At 42.3% G+C, this 21,368-nt stretch overlaps 2 protein-coding genes across 5 annotated transcripts in view; one reads left to right on the forward strand and one right to left on the reverse strand.

The window, feature by feature from the left end:
• armc2 (armadillo repeat containing 2) overlaps window positions 1-7,059 on the forward strand; it is a 48,568-nt gene extending 41,509 nt beyond the window's left edge. The window contains exons 15-18 of one of the 3 annotated variants that reach the window (XM_010882159.3): window positions 1,025-1,138; window positions 1,393-1,525; window positions 5,286-5,461; window positions 5,660-7,059. In XM_010882159.3, coding sequence (XP_010880461.2) covers window positions 1,025-1,138; window positions 1,393-1,525; window positions 5,286-5,461; window positions 5,660-5,787 — 551 coding nt within the window. In that variant the 3' untranslated portion in view covers window positions 5,788-7,059. Of the gene's footprint in view, window positions 1-1,024; window positions 1,165-1,392; window positions 1,526-5,285; window positions 5,462-5,659 lie in introns of those variants that run through there. The other 2 variants (XR_002198180.2, XM_020056376.2) reach the window with 2 other exon arrangements.
• Window positions 7,060-8,415: 1,356 nt separating this feature from the next.
• sesn1 (sestrin 1) overlaps window positions 8,416-21,368 on the reverse strand; it is a 57,561-nt gene continuing 44,608 nt past the window's right edge. Inside the window, exons 1-9 of one of the 2 annotated variants that reach the window (XM_010882131.4) lie at window positions 13,545-13,863; window positions 12,559-12,624; window positions 12,228-12,425; window positions 11,925-12,107; window positions 11,460-11,699; window positions 11,079-11,330; window positions 10,718-10,908; window positions 10,425-10,569; window positions 8,416-10,299 (exon numbers count right to left, since the gene is read on the reverse strand). In XM_010882131.4, coding sequence (XP_010880433.2) covers window positions 10,213-10,299; window positions 10,425-10,569; window positions 10,718-10,908; window positions 11,079-11,330; window positions 11,460-11,699; window positions 11,925-12,107; window positions 12,228-12,425; window positions 12,559-12,624; window positions 13,545-13,643 — 1,461 coding nt within the window. In that variant the 5' untranslated portion in view covers window positions 13,644-13,863 and the 3' untranslated portion in view covers window positions 8,416-10,212. Of the gene's footprint in view, window positions 10,300-10,424; window positions 10,570-10,717; window positions 10,909-11,078; window positions 11,331-11,459; window positions 11,700-11,924; window positions 12,108-12,227; window positions 12,426-12,558; window positions 12,625-13,544; window positions 13,864-21,368 lie in introns of those variants that run through there. The other variant, XM_010882130.4, reaches the window with a different exon arrangement.

A 21,368-nucleotide genomic window follows, 5' to 3' on the forward strand; every position in this document is an offset into this window, starting at 1 on the left:
AGTTCCACTATAATATCACTCTCTGTGTTGTTCTACTATAATATCCCTCTCTGTGTTGTTCCACTATAATATCCCTCTCTGTGTTGTTCCACTATAATATCCCTCTCTGTGTTGTTCCACTATAATATCCCTCTCTGTGTTGTTCCACTATAATATCCCTCTCTGTGTTGTTCCACTATAATATCCCTCTCTGTGTAGTTCCACTATAATATCCCTCTCTGTGTAGTTCTACTATAATATCACTCTCTGTGTTGTTCCACTATAATATCACTCTCTGTGTTGTTCCACTATAATATCACTCTCTGTGTTGTTCCACTATAATATCACTCTCTGTGTTGTTCCACTATAATATCACTCTCTGTGTTGTTCCACTATAATATCCCTCTCTGTGTTGTTCCACTATAATATCACTCTCTGTGTTGTTCCACTATAATATCACTCTCTGTGTTGTTCCACTATAATATCACTCTCTGTGTTGTTCCACTATAATATCACTCTCTGTGTTGTTCCACTATAATATCCCTCTCTGTGTAGTTCCACTATAATATCCCTCTCTGTGTAGTTCTACTATAATATCCCTCTCTGTGTTGTTCCACTATAATATCACTCTCTGTGTTGTTCCACTATAATATCACTCTCTGTGTTGTTCCACTATAATATCCCTCTCTGTGTTGTTCTTGAGATACTGAATTTGGGGTTTTCATTAGTTGTCAGTTATTATCATCAAAATTAAAATAAATAATCACTTGAAATATATCAGTCTGTGTGGAATGAATGTATAAATTATACAAGTTTCACTTTTTGAATGGAATTACTGAAATAAATCAACTTCTTGATGATATTCTAATTTTATGACCAGCACCTGTATGTACGTCCACCCATTTATTCAGGTTTTCCTTTAATTGTCACCCATCTGTATCTCTGTTAGACCTCTTTTGTATAATACGCATGTCTTTGGCTATAGCTGGCTTTCCTACTCGCTGTCTCACCCTCTTGAAGTGTCTCTTTCCCTCCCTCCCCCTAGTTGTGTTAAAGCTTCTCCTCAGCTCCAGTACTGATGCAATTCTGGAGGCCACGCGTGTGTTTGGAAACCTGTCCCAGTCCAGCGAGGTCCGTCAATTCATCCTATGCAACAAAGGTCTGTGTGTGTGCGTACTATATACACAAACATGCAGTGAGGTGAGCCACACCCCTTGGGATAACGGAGGTTTGAGCTGTTTTATTCCGTTGGTATCCAGGGTGTCCATACAGGGCATCCACGCACGCTCAGCGTCAGCTAATGGGAATCCTAATGGAAGCAGAACAAGACATCCTTTACAGTCGCAACCCCTCACAGACCTGCCTCACTCCCGTTTTGGACCCTAAACGTTTTCTTTCCTCGTCTCCCCCCAGTTCACCGGTTTGTGGTGACTCTGCTGGACTCTAAGAGCCCAGAGGTTTGTTTCTCAGCCTGCGGGGTTCTCACTAACCTGGCCCTGGACCCCTCCAGCAGAACCACCCTGACCCAGGAAGGGACACACACCAAGTAAGGATATTAGAGGAATGTGGTCATGTCACTGGATTGAGTGAGATCAGTGTCTTTTTAAGTTTCAGTTAAGTTTTGTGATGAATTCTAGTTTCTATTTCTATTTAGTTTTTCACTTTCATTTTTGAATTTTATTTTTCAACCCTGTTTCCAAAAAAGGTGGGAAGCTTCATTAAATGCAAATGAAAACAATACAATGCTGGGCAAATCATTTAATCTCTATATCAAATGTTAAAAATTAGAAATGTTGTTTTCAGAAACTCATTTTGAATTTGGTTTTGGTTTCAAAAAAGTTGGGACAGGGGCATGTTTACCATTGTGTTGCATCAACTCTTCTTTCAACAACACTCTGTAAGCATTTGGGAACTGAGACGACAAATTATTGTAGTTTTGAAAGTGAAATGTTTTCCTATTCATGTTTGATATAGGATTTCAGGTGCTCAACCTTTCAGGAACTCCTTGGTCATATTTTTCATTTCATAAACCGCCCAATGTTTTTGTAATGCGTGCAGATGGCAGCATATTGTCTGGATGGCAGCATATTGTCTGGAAGACAGCATATGTTGCTCCAAAACCTGTATATATTGTTCAGCATTAATGGTGTCTTCACATGTGCAATCATTTCCCCCATACCATCACTGTCCGCTGATAACAAGCCGATAGGGTCCTCTCCTCTTTTGCCCGGAGGACATGACATTCCCAAAAATAATTTCACATTTTGATTTGTCAAACTACAGGACAGTTTTTCACCTCACCTCAGACCACTTAGAATGAGCTTGGGCCCAGAGAAGGTATCAACGTTTCTGGATGTTGTGTATGTATGGGTTCACTTGTATTTGTTTTCACTTGTATTTGTGGATGCTGTGTTCACAGACAGTTGTTTTCAGAAGTGTTCTTGAACCCATACAGTTATGTCTTCCCCTAGAATCATGTCTGTTTTTAGTGCAGTGCCGCCCGAGGGCCCTAAGATCACATCCATCCAATATTAGTTTTTTGGCCGTACAGAGATTCCTCTGGATTCTCTGAATCTTTTAATGATTTTGTGTATCGTAGATGATGAGATTTCCAAACTCTCTACAATTTTACATTGTGATACGTTATTCTTCAATTGTGGCACTATTTGCCCACGCAGTCTTTCACAGAGTGGTGAACCCCTCCCCATCCTCACTTCTGACAGATCAATCCTCTTTGGGATGCTCCTTTTACACCCAATCATGTAGCTGACCTGTTGCCAATTAACCTAATTAGTTGTGACGTTTCACCAGTTTTATTTTTAGTATTACAAAACTTTTACAGTCTTTTATTGCCACTGTCACAGCTTTTTTGAAACGTGTTGCTGGCATCAAATGCAAAGTTGGCATATCTTTTTTTCTCAGTTTCAATATTTGAACTTTTGTCTTTGTACTATTTTCTTTTGGATATGATTTGGTTTAAATGATTTGTACATCTTTGCATTCTGTTTTAATTTCCATTTTACAAAGTGTCCAAACTTTTTTGGAAACGGGGTTAAACAGTTGTTCTCAAAGGTTTGCATACCCTTGTAGAATTGGTAATATATGTACCATTTGTAAAGAAAATTAGTGAGCAGGCAAAACACGTCTTTCATTTCTTATGGGATTCACATCAACTGTAGGTCATAACAGAATGGCAGAATCATAAAACAGAACATGGCAACAAAGAATTTTTTTTACTGACCTCTGTTCAAAAGTCTGCATACTAGTATTCTTAATACTGTGTATTTCCCCCTTTAGCATCAATTACAGCGTGCAGTCTTTTGTAATAGTTGTGTATGAGGCCCCAAATTATTGCAGGTGGTATAGCTGCCTATTCGTCTTGGCAAAATGCCTCCAGGTCACGCAAAGTCATGCATGTTTGAGATTGCCCCAGAGTGGCTCGATGATATTAAGGTCAGGAGACTGTGATGGCCACTCCAGAACCTTCACCTTTTTCTGCTGTGTGCCAGAAGCTGTGAGGCGTGTCAAGGGGTTGTCGGGCATATTGTAACCAGGCTTTTTTTGTGGAGGCTTCTTTCTGGCATCTCAACGATACAGCTCATTTTTGTTCAAGTATTGTCGTATTGTGCTCCTTGAAACAACCACACCGTCTTTTTCCAGAGCAGCCTATATTTCTCCTGTTTTTACCTGTGGATTTTTCTTTGTATCCCGAACAATTCTTCTTGCAGTTTTGGCTGAAATCTTTCTTGGTCTACCTGACCTTGACTTGGTATCATGAGATCACTGAATTTTCCACTTCTTAATAAGTGATTGAACAGTACTGACTGGCATTTGCAAGCCTTTGGATATCTTTTTATATCCTTTATGAAGTTCCATTACCTTGTGACAGTTATTTTCTGCTCCCCATGGCTCAGTATCTAGCCTGCTCAGTGCATCCATGTGAGGGCTAACAAACTCATTGGCTATTTATACACCGACACTAATTGCAAATTAAATAGCCACAGGTGTGGGAAATTCACCTTTAATTCACATTTTCACCTGTGTGTGTCAACTTGTGTCTCTGTAACAAGGCCAAACATTCAAGGGTATGTAAACTTTTGATCAGGGCCATTTGGATGATTTCTGTTATCATTATGATTTAAAAAGGAGCCAAACAACTATGTGATAATAAATGGCTTCATATGATAACAATCCTTAAATAAAAAAAAACAGTTGTTTAGCATGATCTGTCATATTTTCAAAATCAATGCCATAATTTCACTATTTCCGCCAGGGTATGCAAACTTATGAGCACAACTGTATGTATTTGGGGAACAAATAGCTAATTCTGTGTAATGTCTCTTGTTGATCTATGTATGGTGAATAGGACAGGTAACAGAAGTATTTTTTGATTTGCATAATAAGAAATTAATTTAAAAAATTTGAAACCTCATACCTTTCAGGAATAGCATTGCAAAACTATCCTTAGCATGAGTGAAGAAACTATTTATGCAAAATGATGCCCTGTCTGAATAAACATGTCTTCCAGGGCATCCTCACGTTTGTGATATGCAGGATAGCTAATAGCACAGTTTTCAAATCCATTTGAAACAGCAATTTAAAAGTTTGCTATTCAACCAGCCTCTTTCATGGTCACTGATGCATGGTCACATTTCAGAGATGCGTGGTCTGATGTTGCATGCCTTTTTGCTGTCCTTGAGGTTTGTTGGGTTTTCCCCTTTCATCGGTAGGCCACAAACTTGAGTTATTTCGTTGATAAGACACTTAGGCCTAGTCCACATGTACATGGGTATTTTTTTAAACGGTTCTTTTTCTTATTCGTAAAAAAAAAATGTCCTATCCATACAACCACTGTTTTAAAGAAATTACGGTCCCCATGAAAACGCACAAACACGCTGTCAAAGAGCATGCCAAATCAACAGGCGATGATATAACCCTAACCTTAAATTTTGGCTAATCAGAAGCCTGACAAAAAGTTATTACCGGTTCCAGTACGGTAAAAAATAGTGATGGGCATTCTGAATCACTGAAGTGAACTGAATCATCTAGTACAATTCTTTGAAAAGGTTTGGATCATTTGAATCACTCACTATTTAATGATTATTTTTTGTCCTTAATTCCATGTCTATATCATGGTGGGAGCTTGTTGTTTACTATAATAGCACTCTGTTTAGTGACTCACATAAATAGTAATGTTAACAAATTCACCTTGTTTATTTTTTTCAACAATTCAGGTTAATGTTAAGGTTAGGTTCAGTTTTTGTGTCCCCAAAAGGTTAGTAATAATGGACTGTGTGTGCACGTAGGCTAGCAGACTGTCTGAGGGACTTTGGGCCAGTAGACTGGCAGCTAGCAGGATTGGTGTGTCGGACCCTGTGGAACATCACTGAAGACAGCGGTACCAAGACCAAGACAGAACCCCCATGCATGCTGGACCACCAGGAGAAAGAGGCACTGCAAGAGGTCTTAACACTGTATCTAGGTACCGATACCAAATTATGTGTTGACTACTAACCATCTAAAGTTCTTCTATGCTTCGGTCTATTGCTTATTTATATTTAATTATAGGCATGTTTCATTATGACCACACTGTTGGAGAAGTTTTGGGAAATCAAGCATTTCATTGCCAATAATGCTGCTGTTAATAAGTAACGACAAACTTGAATTTTTTTTTTCTTAGACAAGGAAGAGGCTCTGCAATGGACTGCTGGTGATGCTATGAGTGACTTCCACCGGGCATGCTGGGAGATGGAGTTTCTGCCTGTGGCTCAGCGGCTGAGGAGTAGGATCAAATCGCAGGTTGACTGACTCTGTCAAACCGCAGGCTTGCAGGGGTGCCCAACCCTGTTCCAGTGTAGCTTATGTCCTGTAGGTTTTCTCTCCAACCCTAATCTAGCACACCTGATTCTAATAATTATCTGAGTGAAAAAATGAATCAGGTTAGTTACAACCGAGGTTGGATGTTAAACAGAATGGTAGACATCTCGGAACAGGGCTGCTTGGCTGAAATGTCAGTCATCCACCTATGTACTCTGGAATCCCAAATGGCACCCTACTGCCTATATAGTGCACTACTTGGTTGCACTCTGTCTCTCCCTTATAGTGTCCTGTAACACTGACAACGCTTTTTACTCTAGGAGACCATAGAGAATGAGAGGCCTCTATGGCAGTCAACCGGGTAGGACTAAACTACGGGTTAAGGATTACGTAATCCCATGCAGGTCATCAACAAGATCAGAAAATAAATGATACTAGTGAACAAACAATTGCACACGGCTAAAAATGTCCTCTCCTGGATGCATACCTTTTAAAACAACATGCACCAGGTGTGTGTATCTTTCACTTTGTTTACCAACTCATAGAAGAACATTTACTAATGGAGCCCACACTATCAATGATGTGGTAATGGGGTTGGTAGAATCATTCTATGTCATGCACAGTTTAAGGAGGCCTGCAAGAAATACTCTGTTTCATCCTGTGCTAGGGACTCCTTGTGTTGGATTAGGCACCTGAAAGTTGAGGTCAATGGTTAAAGGAAATGTTTTCTGACTTTCTTGCTAAACAAGAATTGTTTAAAAGCAGCTTGGCTTGTCGGGGCATGTCTTGGAGGAAGCATTTCCCAATCTTAGATTCTCACGAGCCGTTGGGATCTAAAATATCCTTGCACTTTAAATAACAGAAAATGTTATTTCATTTAGGTTGTACTATATGTTTACTACTGTGAATGTCTGACAGTATAGTTCTGCATTTTGTCAATTAAGCCGTTTATCTTTATTCCCAAAAGTCAGATGTGAACTTGTTGATATCATTTTATGCATCGGAGTCCAATAGCAGGAGATTATAGGTATAAAATGCAAACTATCTTACCACAAAAAACTGATAGGTCAATGGGAACATTCTGTTCCTATATATTTCTAGTCTTTGAGAAACACTAGACAGCAAATTCCTTTGAACTACAAACAAAATTGTATCCACATGTTAGTCTGACTTTAGGGAACTACGGTATATAGGTATATTTGGGCATCATTGACAACATCCCTTGAATTATATTTGTTTAACAATAAATTACTGTTAATCTGACTGCAATTGTATTTTGCCTCAGAATGGCGATAAAATTTTTTTTCTCTTTAATCTGTGATCCACTGTACACAACGAAAGCAGAACAGAATGTGCCATGAACCTTCTTAAAGCCTTTATTTTTAGAGTCAAAGGACAGCGTTTTCAAATCACATTGTTAATATACTCACATCAAACAAGAAAATAAATGCACTTCTGTAAAACAAACATACTTCCACATCTTACTCTACACCTAGTGACCTAAATTCCATAACCCCAACTCATCAGCCGTACTCAATTACAAACCTTGTTCTGCACATGATTAATACCAGTCTATTTGGGGTTCATATACATCAGCTACCTGGTTGATCCCAGAAGTATTAAGACCTTCATTTGATTATCATTCATCCTGTTCAGAGTGTCATAGGGAAATGTGATTCCACCTGACATAGGGGCTTCAGTAAAGACAAGCTGCTGGTGATTGAATGACTAAGTCCCTCTCTTACCCTAATGGATAAGTCCCAGAACATTGAAATAATTGTCTATTTTTAGCCAACGGGACGCCAGGGAGTTTTCCAAATGATGAAAGGAGAGATCGGTAGAATGATAAGCAGAACACTGAAGAAATGACACTTTGCTACAATGTAAAGTAGTGAGTGTACAGCTTGTATAACTGTACATTTGCTGTCCCCTCAAAATAACTCAACACACAGCCATCAATGTCCAAACCGCTGGCAACAAAAGTGAGTACACCCCTAAGTGAAAAAGTCCAAATTGGGCCCAATTAGCCATTTTCCCTCCCTGGTGTCATGGTCTTGGCCACCGTGCTGCTGCTCAGTTTCAGGGTCTTGGCAATCTTCTTACAACCTAGGCCATCTTTATGTAGAGCAACAATTCTTATTTTCAGATCCTCAGAGAGTTCTTTGCCATGAGGTGCCATGTTGAACTTCCAGTGACCAGTATGAGGGAGTGTGAGAGCAATAATACCAAATTTAACACACCTGCTCCCAATTCACACCTGAGACCTTGTAACACTAATGAGTCACATGACACTGGGGAGGGAAAATGGCTAATTGGGCTGAATTTGGACATTTTCACTTAGGGGTGTACTCACTTTTGTTGCCAGCGGTTTAGACATTAATGGCTGTATGTGGAGTTATTTTGAGGGGACAGCAAATTTACACTGTTATACAAGCTGTACACTCACTACTTTACATTGTAGCAAAGTGTCATTTCTTCAGTTTTGTCACATGAAAAGATATAATCAAATATTAGCATAAATGTGAGGGGTGTACTCACTTTTGTGAGATACTGTATGTTGATATGGTCATACCCCAATTTGGGTGCGAAAACAACAGTTTTAAGGAGAAAACTACTAAATGATGTTTCAATAACATACTTTATTTTAGTCTTAGATTTTTTTTATATAAAAAAAAGTGTCAGTAACTGACGTCAGAAGTTTGATAAAACCTCTACACTTTCTCTCACAAACACCTTCAAATAATGTACCATTCCATAACCATCCTCCTTCCTCAACATCAAACAATCATTCAACTGTCCAACTCAATCCACCCTCAGAAGAATGCTGTACTTAACATTTTTCAGCTAACAGAAATTTAACTAAAGGACAACCCTTGTTTAAAAATAAAACAGAAAAGTTGATTTCACACTGGTTAGGCTTCCACAAAGGGAATAAGCACAGCTTTGACCAACTGTGGTCTGACCATTTGGACCGTATCAACCAGTCGGTCGGGTGATGACCAACCAGGCCCCCTATGAATGGAAGTCAAGCAACACAGACATAAGATTAATTCCGCTCAGTAAAGAGCACTTCTTATTATGATAGTAGAGAAAACAGAAGAGGTATGTATTTACTGGTAAAATTCACAATCCAAAGCTTTGAAAGTGTAAGAAGGTCCAGGCCAGGGTCTAAGGTCAGCGGAAGACAGACCGGTGAGGTTATCATTACAACAACCAGAAGCAATTCCTCAATCCCCTGGAATACCTGGTTTCTAAAAAACAGTTTTTTGTTTTAGCTTTAGTTTTTTTTCCTTACAGGACAAAGCTTCATACCAGAAACAGAGATTCAACAGTCACCACACATTAAGCTACAGCAGAAGCATGAGGTCTCATCCTTCAAAGTGCCTCGCATTCTTTTTTTAAGTTTGAAATGTCAACATTTTTTTTTCGTTCTTTTTTTTTTATATAAAACACACAGTCACAAAACACTTTTTGACATGATCTTTGTCAAACATTCACCTCTCATACAGATTGGGTTCATCATACATACAGTCAAACTTAATAGGGCTCAGACAGTGTTCTTTTTACATTTTCCCAACGCCTTTTCGTTTTCACAAACTTCCTCGGATTAGCTTAAACATTTTAAGGGGTGATTGTGTTGGGGGGAGGGGGGTAATGCTGTGGGTTTAGGATGGATAGGGGTAAGGGGAGGGGGGGGCTGAGCGGGGTCAATATGACCCCCTGCTTACACAAGCTTTCACAAAGCAGCAGTATCAGGCAGCACCTCTACACACTGTGCTGTATAATCAGGCACAATTGAATACACAGCCAGAATAATGCTTCCAATCACCTCCAGTTACCGCAATAACAATGACATCAACCACACAATGATAGCTTCTCCTAATACAAAAAAAATGAAAGGAAACACACACAAAAAACAAACAAAAAAACAGTGACTACATTATCGAGTGCTGACTGCTGCACCGCTTTACTTTCTGGAGAACTCCTGTGGGTTTTCACACTTAGATTTTAGTGACATCATTCACTGAGATGTATTGGAATACTGGAAGTTTGGCCTGTGCCTTCTTTTTCTGCCCTCTAGCCTGGCACACACTCCCCCAGCAAAGAGAGAGCTCCATGCTGCACCCTCATGGTGAGTTTTGGCACTGCGGGCAAAGAGGACATACAGCTTATCTTATTCACAAATGGGTTAAGAGGATTTCTTTATGCAGTTCTTGCTTTTTCTTCTCACTTTCATTTGTTCTGTTCATCTTCCTTTTCCCATTTCGTCCATCACAAGGACGGGGCTCCTTTCTGTCGATCTTTTTTTGTTTTCTGTTTTTCCCTCTTGGTTTTTTTCATTTTTTTCCATTTTGAAGTAATTCACGAGAGGAACAATGACAACAGTAAAAGACAACGTTAAAAGCCAAAAGCACTTCATGTCATGTAGCGGGTGATCGCTCTCAGAGCGTAGAGCAGTTCTGCCTGCATGCGCGCTTCCATAAGAAGCAGGTTAACATGGACCTGAAGAGAGAAACCCAATGTTACAACACTGCTGTACAACAAACCCATTCAACTCTCCCCATCAAAACGTACTATAAACAAGGACCAAAACATTGCAGGGAAACAAAGAAAAGATGTCCGCCCACCTTCTCGGAGTGTTGGAACTGCCTCCAGAAGCTCTCATACATTCGTTTGGTAGTCTTCTCCGGGCTGCATACCATGGTCTTAATGTAGACCTTAAAGCTGCGGTCCAACAGCTGGTTAATCTCCCCGTAGTCGTAGTCGTCATACCTGAGACACGCAGAGACATCTGGTAAGGTCTCTGATAGCACGTCGCTTGATGGCACAAACTAAACATTAAATGTGAGAACAATACTGACTTTTTGGGGTTAAGTTCTTGGGATATTGGATGTGTGCGTTTGTACAGGGAGGCCCGTACCTGATGCCGAACATGCAGTGGATGTAGTTCCAGATTGCCCGGCGCAGCATGGAGGTGTCCACGTCTTTGTGCGTGGCCATGGTGTTGTACGTCAGGTTGTAGGCCATCTGGAACTTGTCGTCCAGCAGCTGACCGACGTCGGGGTACAGGCGGTTCACCAGGGAGTAACCGTGGTCCTCCCAACTGTAGTCCTGACAAAGAGAGCGGAAGGCACAGGGTTAACTATGAAGGTCTGCGGTCAACAGACAACTCTGATAGAAGCAGACAATGTTTCAACACTGTCTGAAAGTAAAGCTTGAATCTACTTAGACCAAAAAAAAATGTTGTCCTTTCAAATGGCTGAATTTTTTTTGTGCCTTACCTGAACTCTGAAGGTGGGCACATGTTCTCCTCTCCTGGAGAAGTCCTTGTACCCATAGGGGTCTTCAAAGTGCCTGGACACGTCTCGCGAGGGGACACACTCGTCATCCTCCGCTGTGGCCACCAGCATGCTCTCAGTCTTCTCCCTCTCGAAGCGCGTGGCCATTTCCTCCTGGCTGGCTTCCTCCTCGTCGCGGCACTCCTGCAGCTGCTTCATCCTCTCCATCAGCACCTCAACCTCACCTGACACCTCCTACACCAACACGCAAGCTCTGGGTTAGGGAGTGGGTCACACACTGGATGTCATTCGAAGTGATGAACAAACCCTCAGTTTTGCACGTGCACACACAGACACACACCTCCCTGTCCCCAGTTCACTTACCTGGTGGTTGCCGAGTTTCTCCTCCGGGTGGTTGCCGTGCCCGTTGCCATTGGCAATGTCACAGACGCAGTACTGGCTGAGCGAGGGGGGTCGGAAGGTGTGGCCTCCATCGCTGTGGATCTCGGGGGTGATGCCGCAGCCGAAAGTGAAAGAGGCCAGGGAGTGGTAGTGTGTGAGCAGCACCACGGCGTGGATCAGCTCAGCCAGGGACCAGCTGTGTTCTTCAGCCTTCAGCAGGTTCTGGGAAGGGGTGGGGAGAGTTCAGTCAGCCGCATTGGCTCCCCTTTGAGGGGAATGTTCACCTGTCTCTGGATTTCTACACATGCCTATCTGCCCCTCCCTCCCTCGTTTGTTCATGTCACATGACTAACCCTGCCAAGTTAACAGCTGCCAACCTCACCCATGTCTCAGCCTATTGTTACATAACCCTGATGTTTGCAAAAAATTTCCAGCCTGGCTGTGTACCTCAATGTGTGCCTTGGTGAGAAGCCAGGGCCTGTGGGCCAGGATCTTGTTGAGCTCCCCGAGAGCCTGCAGCTTCTTTGGGGCTCCCTCCAAGCCATTCAGCCACTTGGGGTCCCCCCCAACCTGAACGAAGTCGTTGACGTGAAGGTTGACCAGATAGGAGCATTGGTGTCTGGCCGCAGCCTGGGGAGTGCAGAGAAGTAGAGAAGTTAAAAGACCATCCAGGATATCAAATGCACCTTGTGTCTGCAGGGGTTACACTGAGGGAGTCCGGCGGTTGGAGGAACAGACAATGGGCCTCACCATGATGCCTATGTAGTGGCGGTAGTGCAGGGATAAGGGCCCGTCCATCTGCAAGAGGTAGTGCTGGGTCTTAAGGAAGTTCTCCAGGTACTGGGGGTGGAAGCCCATGACCAAGGAGATGTTGTCAAGCCGACCCAGTGCGGCGAAAGCGTCCTCGAATATCGACTGTGTCCTTGGATCTACTTTGCTGACTTGAATCTGGTGCCACATAGCCGGGGAATTAATTGTTTGACTCGTAGTCACATCTTGTAATAATATGGCACTTTGGTATATGAAACATTAAAAGCTAAAGAACTCCAATGTGATAAATAAAAGGTGTTGTTCTCTGTACCTCTTTTTCAGGAATAAATCGGCTTGGTCCATTTCCCAGTGGTCTTGGGATCCGAATTCCTAAGTCCTGCAAGACAAAAGAGTACAGAAACAGATTATAGTTCTGCAAGAGCCAAATGTGACAGCTTGCCAAAAGGGGGGCAGGGGGAAAACCCCAATTGCAGGTTTTAGTACCATTTTGGCTGCTAGCCCTGACCATGTAATATTGTACTGTATGTACATCCTTTTGCGGGATATCATTTCTCACCCCCTCTCCATTAACCCACACTAGCTCTACAGTCAGAATGAAGCATTACAACTGCAGCCTGTGCAAAAGAGAAATCCAAGTTGCTTTGTTCACAATTTCCCTGCACCAAGCTGCCATAACTAAAGTCCCTAGAAATGTGACAGAAGAGTCAAAACAAAAATTACATCTAAAATTTGATAGGCTGTATAACACACAATATCTAAGGCCAAACTATTTGTATTTTGGAATTGTATAACTTTGACACACTGTATTACGATAATGCCCTAACTGAGCGTTGACAGCGTTATTTAGAAATACGTTTACTTAAGAATGTAGAACGTATCCAGTCAAGAAATTATTCACATACTTTTCAACATTAAAACCGCGACATGTCCCCTACCTCGAGCGCACCGTTTTTGACCCTTGAATGAATGAACTCGAACTGCGGATGGAAAAATCTCGAAAGCTGTACTACTATATATTCTTGCATTTAAAGTCTTAAAAAGGAAAATATAAGAGCTGACAGTAGAGTGAAAATAACTGCCTACGAAGAAAAACTAGAAAAACATCGAAAACTTAAAAACGGGTAAACAAGATTGGACACAAAAGAAAAGACTGCACTGCAGTTCCTTCGCTCGCAGCCACAGAAAAAGTGGCTAATGGGGAAATGAAGGTATATAAAAATATCGACGAAATCGCGGAGTGTCAAAAAGATGCATTTAATGTTTAAAGTATTTGTTCTTTGTTTTCCTTTATCTTACCTTTTTGCTTAGCCGTTCACAGCTAGTGCATATTTTTAAGTCAGTCACTATAATTGAATTATTTCCCATGGTTTCTGTTGCTGCAGTTGCGTGCCTCATAATGGGTCCTCAGTGCGATATTGTGTTCTTAGGTATAAAAATATAAAGATATTTTGAAATGGCTGTTTCCTTCTTCGATTTGTTCCTTGAGGCACTGGGTAAAGTGCTCAGTTGTCAGCTGTTGCAGCCCTAGAGCAGAATACCGTTCACTCTCAGCGAATACACTCAGTAAATAAGCTGAGCCCCAATTGATTGACGTACGCAACAGGCAATCGAAAGGCGAAAACAACCTCTGTTCATCGAATGAGATTTAAGGGGATGGAAAAAGGAGGAGTGAACCGTGGTGAGAGACTGTCTAAACGTGAGCGACGAGCGAGCCCCCAAGAAAACATCATAAATCGCGTTTCTCCTTTTGTTCCCTGCTTCTGCAATTTATAAGTGGATATCAGTCTACACGTTTGTGCAAACATAAAAAAAATGTATAGCGTTATTACACTGACATATAAGCAATGTATCAAGTCTATCATGACAAACATTTCGGTTTGCACGTTTTTGTGCAGGTTTATATTTTACCCCTTAACCCCCGACAATGACCCGTTACACTGGAGTTTGCATGCACCTAACTACTCGTCTCAATCTGTCATATAGTCTAGACTAACACGACATTATTCAGCAGCCAGCAATATTGTTTTCTCCATGAAACCCAAATAAGTCCTTGTCTGCAATGATATTTAAAACGGTAAACAAGTTGGCAAATATTATTATGGTAACGTTTACCTGGCCCCTAATGAAAGTAAAGAGCTGATCTACAAACAACAAAAATCAATTCCTACTTTCCGCTTCAATTATTAGAGCTCAGATAAAGCAGCCCTAGCCTAAACCAATCAGAACTCAGACAAACTTACCAGTAGATAAGACAGCCAACTGAGCTCTCTGGCTGTCAATATAGACACAGCTTGAAGAGAATGATGTCACCAGTCACCTGTGTTGGTGTTTTGACCTGAATGTTCCCTGAATATTAAAGCCATTTATAGTCATACCTACAGCTCATTGGATGGTTGAAGCCTGAAAAGCAGCTTGGGTTGGGATATGAATACTCAAGGTTTTGCAGTCCCTAAATATCTGACTATCATCTTAAAAATCTGCGGCAGAGAATAGCGGATTAATTATTGGGATAATTGCTTGCTGCTGCTGCCCCGAGAAAGTTAAAGGGTGTTCAGTGGCTGAGATGCTAACAACAACAACCTATTCACCATCCTGTTGCACAATCCCACAACTAGAAGGCTGATCATATTAACTCTAATAATAAATTCAAGGCGGGGGTGGCAGTGAAATTGGGGAATGGGGCGGGCTAGTGGGCTGAGTGGGAGAACCAAATGAAAAGCTGACAAACAAGTTGTATTAGGTAACTAAGGTGGCGTGAGGGAGCACAGATCACGGCCGGTTATTGCCAAACCAGGGCCGGTCCGTAGAGCGCGCCAATCTAACCCTTTTTTTTTTGAAGAGCCTGGTTGATTTGGCAGCATCCCGGCTGCAAGTCGGTCCTCCCGGCTGATAGATAGCGCACCATTCAGCAGGTTCTTTGTGTGACCGTGCCCCTCTCTCCCAACCCCACCTCCCCCACCTCCACCGTAACACCCCGGGTGGTGCTGGTGGGGGGGTCGTGGTAAACATGCCCTGGGGGCTGTAGTCAGCACTCTACCATTTCCCGGTAGACGTATCAGCATACAGCACAGTGAGAACAGTGCATGCGTGTGCGTGAGCCCATGGCTCAGCAAAGTTGGAAAGCAGAAGAGGCCTGGTCAGCGTTCAGCTCAGGCACCACCTTTTCACATAAAAGCGCCAGACCAGGGCCCCAGCAACCCCCACCCCACACACACACACTTTCGGAAAAGGGGACAGGGCCAAACACGATTGTCAGGGGCCGTATGATAACATGGTGATGACTTGTTTCAGTGCGGGGGGGGGGGGGGCCCTCAAGATGGTTCTCACAATGCAAATCAGTGCAGGGGGAGAGGCTCTGAGGGAAACGGATGGAGGGATTTAGAAGGTGTAGCTGGAGTTTGGAACCAACCCCCTTCATTTAGACACTTTTGTCGGAGGGCTTTTGGACTATCGGAATTTAGTAGATGACCCATCCCATTAGTCTTTCGGTATAAGGAATGGGGCCCTTGGTAAAATACTTTGGTCTCCAGAGAATCTTGATCCTCTCAGAGCCTGAATAAGCGGTCTCACTGGGGATGCACTGCACATGCACCTGGGTAGATAAGGGACTTGTTGCCACATATGAGATAATATCTGACTGTTGTTAACTGATTAAGAATACATTCAGCAGATAACACTGAAACAATGGTAGGAATGAACCACATATGTAACAGCTGATCAGGCTGAAATTACACTTGGGATGGATGGCTGAGGTTTGGAGAGGACCTTGTAAGTTTAATAGCTTACTAGCAGATCTCTTATTACATCTATAAAAATGAATTTGTCTCTGTTGAAAATGTTTATGGCAAGGATAAAAGCAACTGACATTCAAGCAAGCCCTGAATAAATAAAGAACAAGAGCAAACATCAGACCAGCACACTAGTTCAAGCTCCACTTTGAATACGGAATGTTGATCCCTAACTTGAATATCAACTTACATGTAAAGATATCACCAAAAGAGAATAATTAAGTGTGTCACTTCCTTCCAAAAAATATAATTAACATGTATAATTTATGTAAATAATACATAGGTATTTTGGATAAATTAAACTGTACTTATATAATTATTTTCATTTGAAGATATGTTGTAAAACAGAATACTTATCAAATGATTAGCATTTAAACATGCAGGGATTTTAGTTTAGAGGTTTAAAAGAAACAAAGTAGGCCATTTTTAAAAATACAACGACTGAGAGAATTGTAAACATTTCAGCTGCTTTACCCAGTAAACTGGAGAATAAAACAAATTAAAAAGATGAGACAGAAAGAGCAATGCACATTTTTGCCCCAGAAGTGGCCCACAGTGTTTTTCACATTAGATAAAAAGAGAAGAGAGCGAGAGAGAAAGACCACAAAACTATGGGGATGTTCAACAAGTGGTAGAAGTCCTAACCAGTTCAAACCTGACCTATCGCTTCGCAGAGAGAGGAAGCAAAAAAACTCCCTCTCACACAATGACATAAGCCTAGCAACAGGCTTTCACCAATCACAGCCTAGAACAACAGTTACAGGGTCCAATCTTTTCTCTCGCTCTCCCCCTCTTGTCCCTCTGAGAAAAAAAAAGAAAAGAAAAAAACTTTTGCTAGAGCATGAAGTTGTTTTCACAAGCATATCTGGTCTTTATAAGAGAGTGTTTGAATAACTTTTCACTTCTCACGAATTCTCCCAGAAAGTTTTTAAAAAGTAGTTTCAAGTGTGCATGCTTGTGGTGCAAAGTAACAAGTTCTCATTCTGACCATGAAGGCATATGCCTCAGGTTGACCCAGAGTTGTTTCACAAAATAGACCTCTATCCATAATCGATGGTATGCATCTTGCATATTTCTTGTGTTTTTCTCTGCTCGGGATGTCATTTAGCATTTAGGCTCACTAGAAACTTCTGTTTAAACTTACATGGAAGAGAGATGGATCGACACAGTATATACAATGTATTTACAGTGCACAGGGAAAACTGCAGACTAAGTGGTTATTCTGCATCTTTACCCCTCTCACGCTATTCAAACTAGGCTTTTGGTCCCAGCCAGTCTATTTGATCACCAAGCCGACTTAGTCATAACAATGAACAGTTAACCCTCACCCCCCCCCCCCCAAAAAAATAAAATCAATAAGCAGAAGGTGGGTAACATGGTTGCCAATTGCATTTACGGGCCAGAGTTGAAATCCTCTCTCCATCTCTCTTTCTCTTCCTTTCTTTACCCTCCCTTTTTGCCCTCTCGACTGTACGTATGTGTTTTTTGGCATGTTATCAGAGCGCAGGCGGCCTCGCCAAACGTCAGCTTTCCTGAGCAGAGAGGCGCGGTCAAGCCCAGCAGGGCCCAGGTCTGGGACAAACGCACACGGACACCAAGAGGAAACAGCTTTCCCTGGATCCCAGGAAACAAAAAGTGGACCACCAGGAAGACAAGAATGACAAAAAGGCATGACTGCAGAGGAGGGAGGAATCTGAAATAAAAGAAAATAAGGGGCAAAAACCGGGTGGAACTTCGTACGGTTTGACTTCAGACAATATGTAGAATGTCTTCAACTCGCATACAGAAAAAACATGCCAGGCACACACACGCACGCACACAGATACACACACACACGCACGCACACAGATACACACACAAGAGAGTCCGACAGCAAGCAATGCTCGATTGGAAAGGCGTCGTCCTGCAACCTTGTGTGCATGTGAGGAAGTTCCCAGGGATGTTGTTTTACCAGGGAGAGACAGCATCTGTCACAATACAACGGGGCTCAAACAAAGAAAAAACAGAGAAAACAACACAAAATACAAACCCAGGCTCAGCTATCTTTAGTCTAACATAAAACCCACTGGCAATAAATTAACAAAAAGATCACCCCCTCCAAAACTCCTTCCTCCTCTGTGATTTGTGCGCAACCCCTCCCCCTCCACCATCAACATCTCCTCCTTCCAGAGTTCGTGTGCCTCTGGGAACGATGGAAGATACCACTGTGTTTGGCTACGGAAGGGGCGCAGGCAAAAGTTTGAAAGGGTAAAGTTCAAGGACCAGAGAGGTTTGAAAATGGGAAAGGTATACGGTAAAGACAAACATACACACAGATTTGGGCTGAGCTAACAGTTTAAAAACTGAAACCTCCAACGTTGGGAAATGCATTTAAACCGGACCGTAAAAGTAGTACATTCAAACTGTCCAGCCCCTATTGCTCCAGGATTCATGGCAGTCAGCTCCAGCTGCTTCATTTGGTTGACTGGTCAGAAAGTCTGCTACCAGTATACAGTCCCAGAGTTTATTAACCCTTCTCTATCTGTAACAACCTTCATAAATACATCCGATCCCTCACCTGAGAGACTATAACTTACTCCCCTAACTCTGTCCGCATTCACAAACAACAACAAAAGCCACAGTACAGTAAAAACAAAGAAGAAAACAATGTTCCAATAAAGTGTCCCACTTAATGACAGGTAATAAAACCTCACAGCCTCATAAAACCCTGTGAACCGGGACCTTTCCACCCTGCCAGCCGGTATACTACAAAAGTCAGGGCGTGATCCATCTCATCTGATTGCTCACACAGTAAAAGGAAAACAACACTGTCAATGAACTCTTTGTTTGAGAGACAGGGAGTGGGGCGTGAGGGGTCAACCTCAAGGTTGGGAGCATGGGGGGGTGAAAAGGCGCAGGTATTTGAGCGACATCCACATCTAACGTCTGCTGATCTGGAGTCACGTCAGCGAACAGACTGACACAACACATTGCAGACACAATGGCAACTGCTTGAGGTGTGGCAAGTGCTTTTCCAATCTCTTCATGACTGTGTGTTATCGTTGCCTCGACCAAGCTGGTAATGAAGACCTCTCCTCTCACCTCCCTCCCTACCTCCCTCCCTCCCGCATGCAGGTGAGATTATTGACACGACAACCCGGCTCCACTTTAAAGCAGTCAGGCTGTAATATGGCCCAATCTGTGTGGCGCTAGTTTCCCCCCGGGTCCCGTTACTTCATGAATAGGCAATGAGCTCCGGTACCGGCTGGTCGAAAAACACCGGCAGAGCCTCATTTCAACTGAATGCTGCGGCCCGAACGGGCCCGGTTAATATTTAATTGTTTGTGAAAAGCTTGCTTGGTCGAGCAGAAACTCAACCTAGTTCTGCACTGCCCCTCTTACTCCCACTCTCTCAAACATTTCCACACATGAAATATGGACGGAGGGAAATGTACTGGCTGTAACAAGGCCTTCCTCTAACCAGGCCACTTGAGCCTTTTCTCTTTTCATTCATAGCCTCGCCTCTTAAGCTTCCTTCTTCTCTCTCCATTTACGTCGGTCTTTAATGTCCTATCATTGTTGATTTTATAAATAGAACTGCTGAGTTCAGTATTCACACTGAAATGTCTGACTCACTCAGTTCAGGGGAATATCACAATTTCTCAAAAGTACCAGAAACCACCCAAACAAACTCTGCATGTGCACACATGCCATCTTCCACATGCTGTGAATTCTTCCTCAAACTCAAAAACAAGATCACATACTGCTCAACACAAAGCATTCACCGTTAGCCGAAAACACACTAAAAAGCACATGTACCAATTAGGCCTGGATAAACATTAGCCAAAAATGGTGGCCCGGAAGGCACGTCTAGGTGTTGTTACTTGGACACAAACAACACGACTTCTCCAGACGAACCTGTTGAACCATGTTCATTATAATGGCGTGGGGTTCAGTGGATAACAGGGTCTTTGAGCCTTTCAGGCCATGCTCCTCAGTGGGAACACCTAGAGTCTCAGAATAAGAGGCTGAAACATCTCAGTCTCTCTGGACTAGCAGCATGTGGGTCTGTTGTCAGATGAGCTGTTGTCTGATAGCGTTGGCTGTGGTGGATATGTTTTCCCTGTGATTAATCATTAACAAGCCCATCAATACATCAGAGGAAAATAACCAACTGACTAGGGGAAATCTTCCATATGGCTCAGTGGACAATATCAAGGATGCAGGGAGAGGAGGAGGACTATTCTCCCCCCTCCAAGGTGATATGATTGACATAAAAGAGAGGAGAGGGGGACAAGACAGGGTGACAATGCGAAGAGAGGTGGTCAAATGGGTAGAAGGGAGGAAGGGAGAACTCATCTTTAAGCAAACACTACTGTCCGTTCTGGGGTGACATCACAGTCCAACATAATCAATTATTGGACACTTCCTATTTACTCTTTCAAAAACAATGACTGTGATCTCCAGATTACTTCAAATACAATGACTGTGATCTCCAGATTACTTCAAATACAATGACTGTGAACTCCAGATAACTTCAAATACAATGACTGTGATCTCCAGATTACTTCAAATACAAACTTGAAGGTGGAGCTGGGACAATCAACCGAAAATTACTGACACCAACCTTACTCCCCACTAATCAAATACTTTATCCCGCTGTATATTCTTTCCTCTCTTTCCACTGCTGCCTACAGCTACTTTTCTGGGGCCCTTTTATCCCCCCCGACAGGGCCTGAATGACAGCATGTGACCCGTTAAGCGGTGGAAGCCAAGCTGCGTTCAAATGGCCTATTTTGCAGCCCTGGGCAAGATGGTTCTCCTTGGGGCATTTTTATTCTTTCGTTATAAAACGATTTGGCTAATAGAGCAGTGGGCCAGATGCTCTCGCCTTCGGTGCAGTGGAAACAGCGGCTTAGACCACGGGACCACGCAAATTATGCTTTGATTAAACTGTGTGGCCAATAGCAAGTAGGCTCATGTAATAAAACAATTTAAGTTTTAAAAAATAATAATAATAAGAAACTGCTCATTTAACAAGGAAGTGTTGCCGATACATGTGTTGGATGAGAGCCAATAACAGTTCTTCCATCCTGGCCCAAATTCTAACCATCAGTTCTTCTCTTTCATTACAAGTAATAATTGTATTGGCTGAATAAATGTAATAATCGTATTGGCTGAATAAATGTAATAATCGTATTGGCTGAATGCTTTCAAATGGCCAATTATTTCAAACAGCTTCTGCTAGTATAATATACTCCTAGAATAATACTTTTTAATATTCTCCGTTGCAGTTTTGTTGACAAATTGAAATATTTTACTTACCCAGGCATTGTTTAATTATAGAAAGAGT

The sequence above is a fragment of the Esox lucius genome, chromosome 18 (genome assembly GCF_011004845.1).
Source record: "Esox lucius isolate fEsoLuc1 chromosome 18, fEsoLuc1.pri, whole genome shotgun sequence".
NCBI lineage: Eukaryota > Metazoa > Chordata > Actinopteri > Esociformes > Esocidae > Esox > Esox lucius.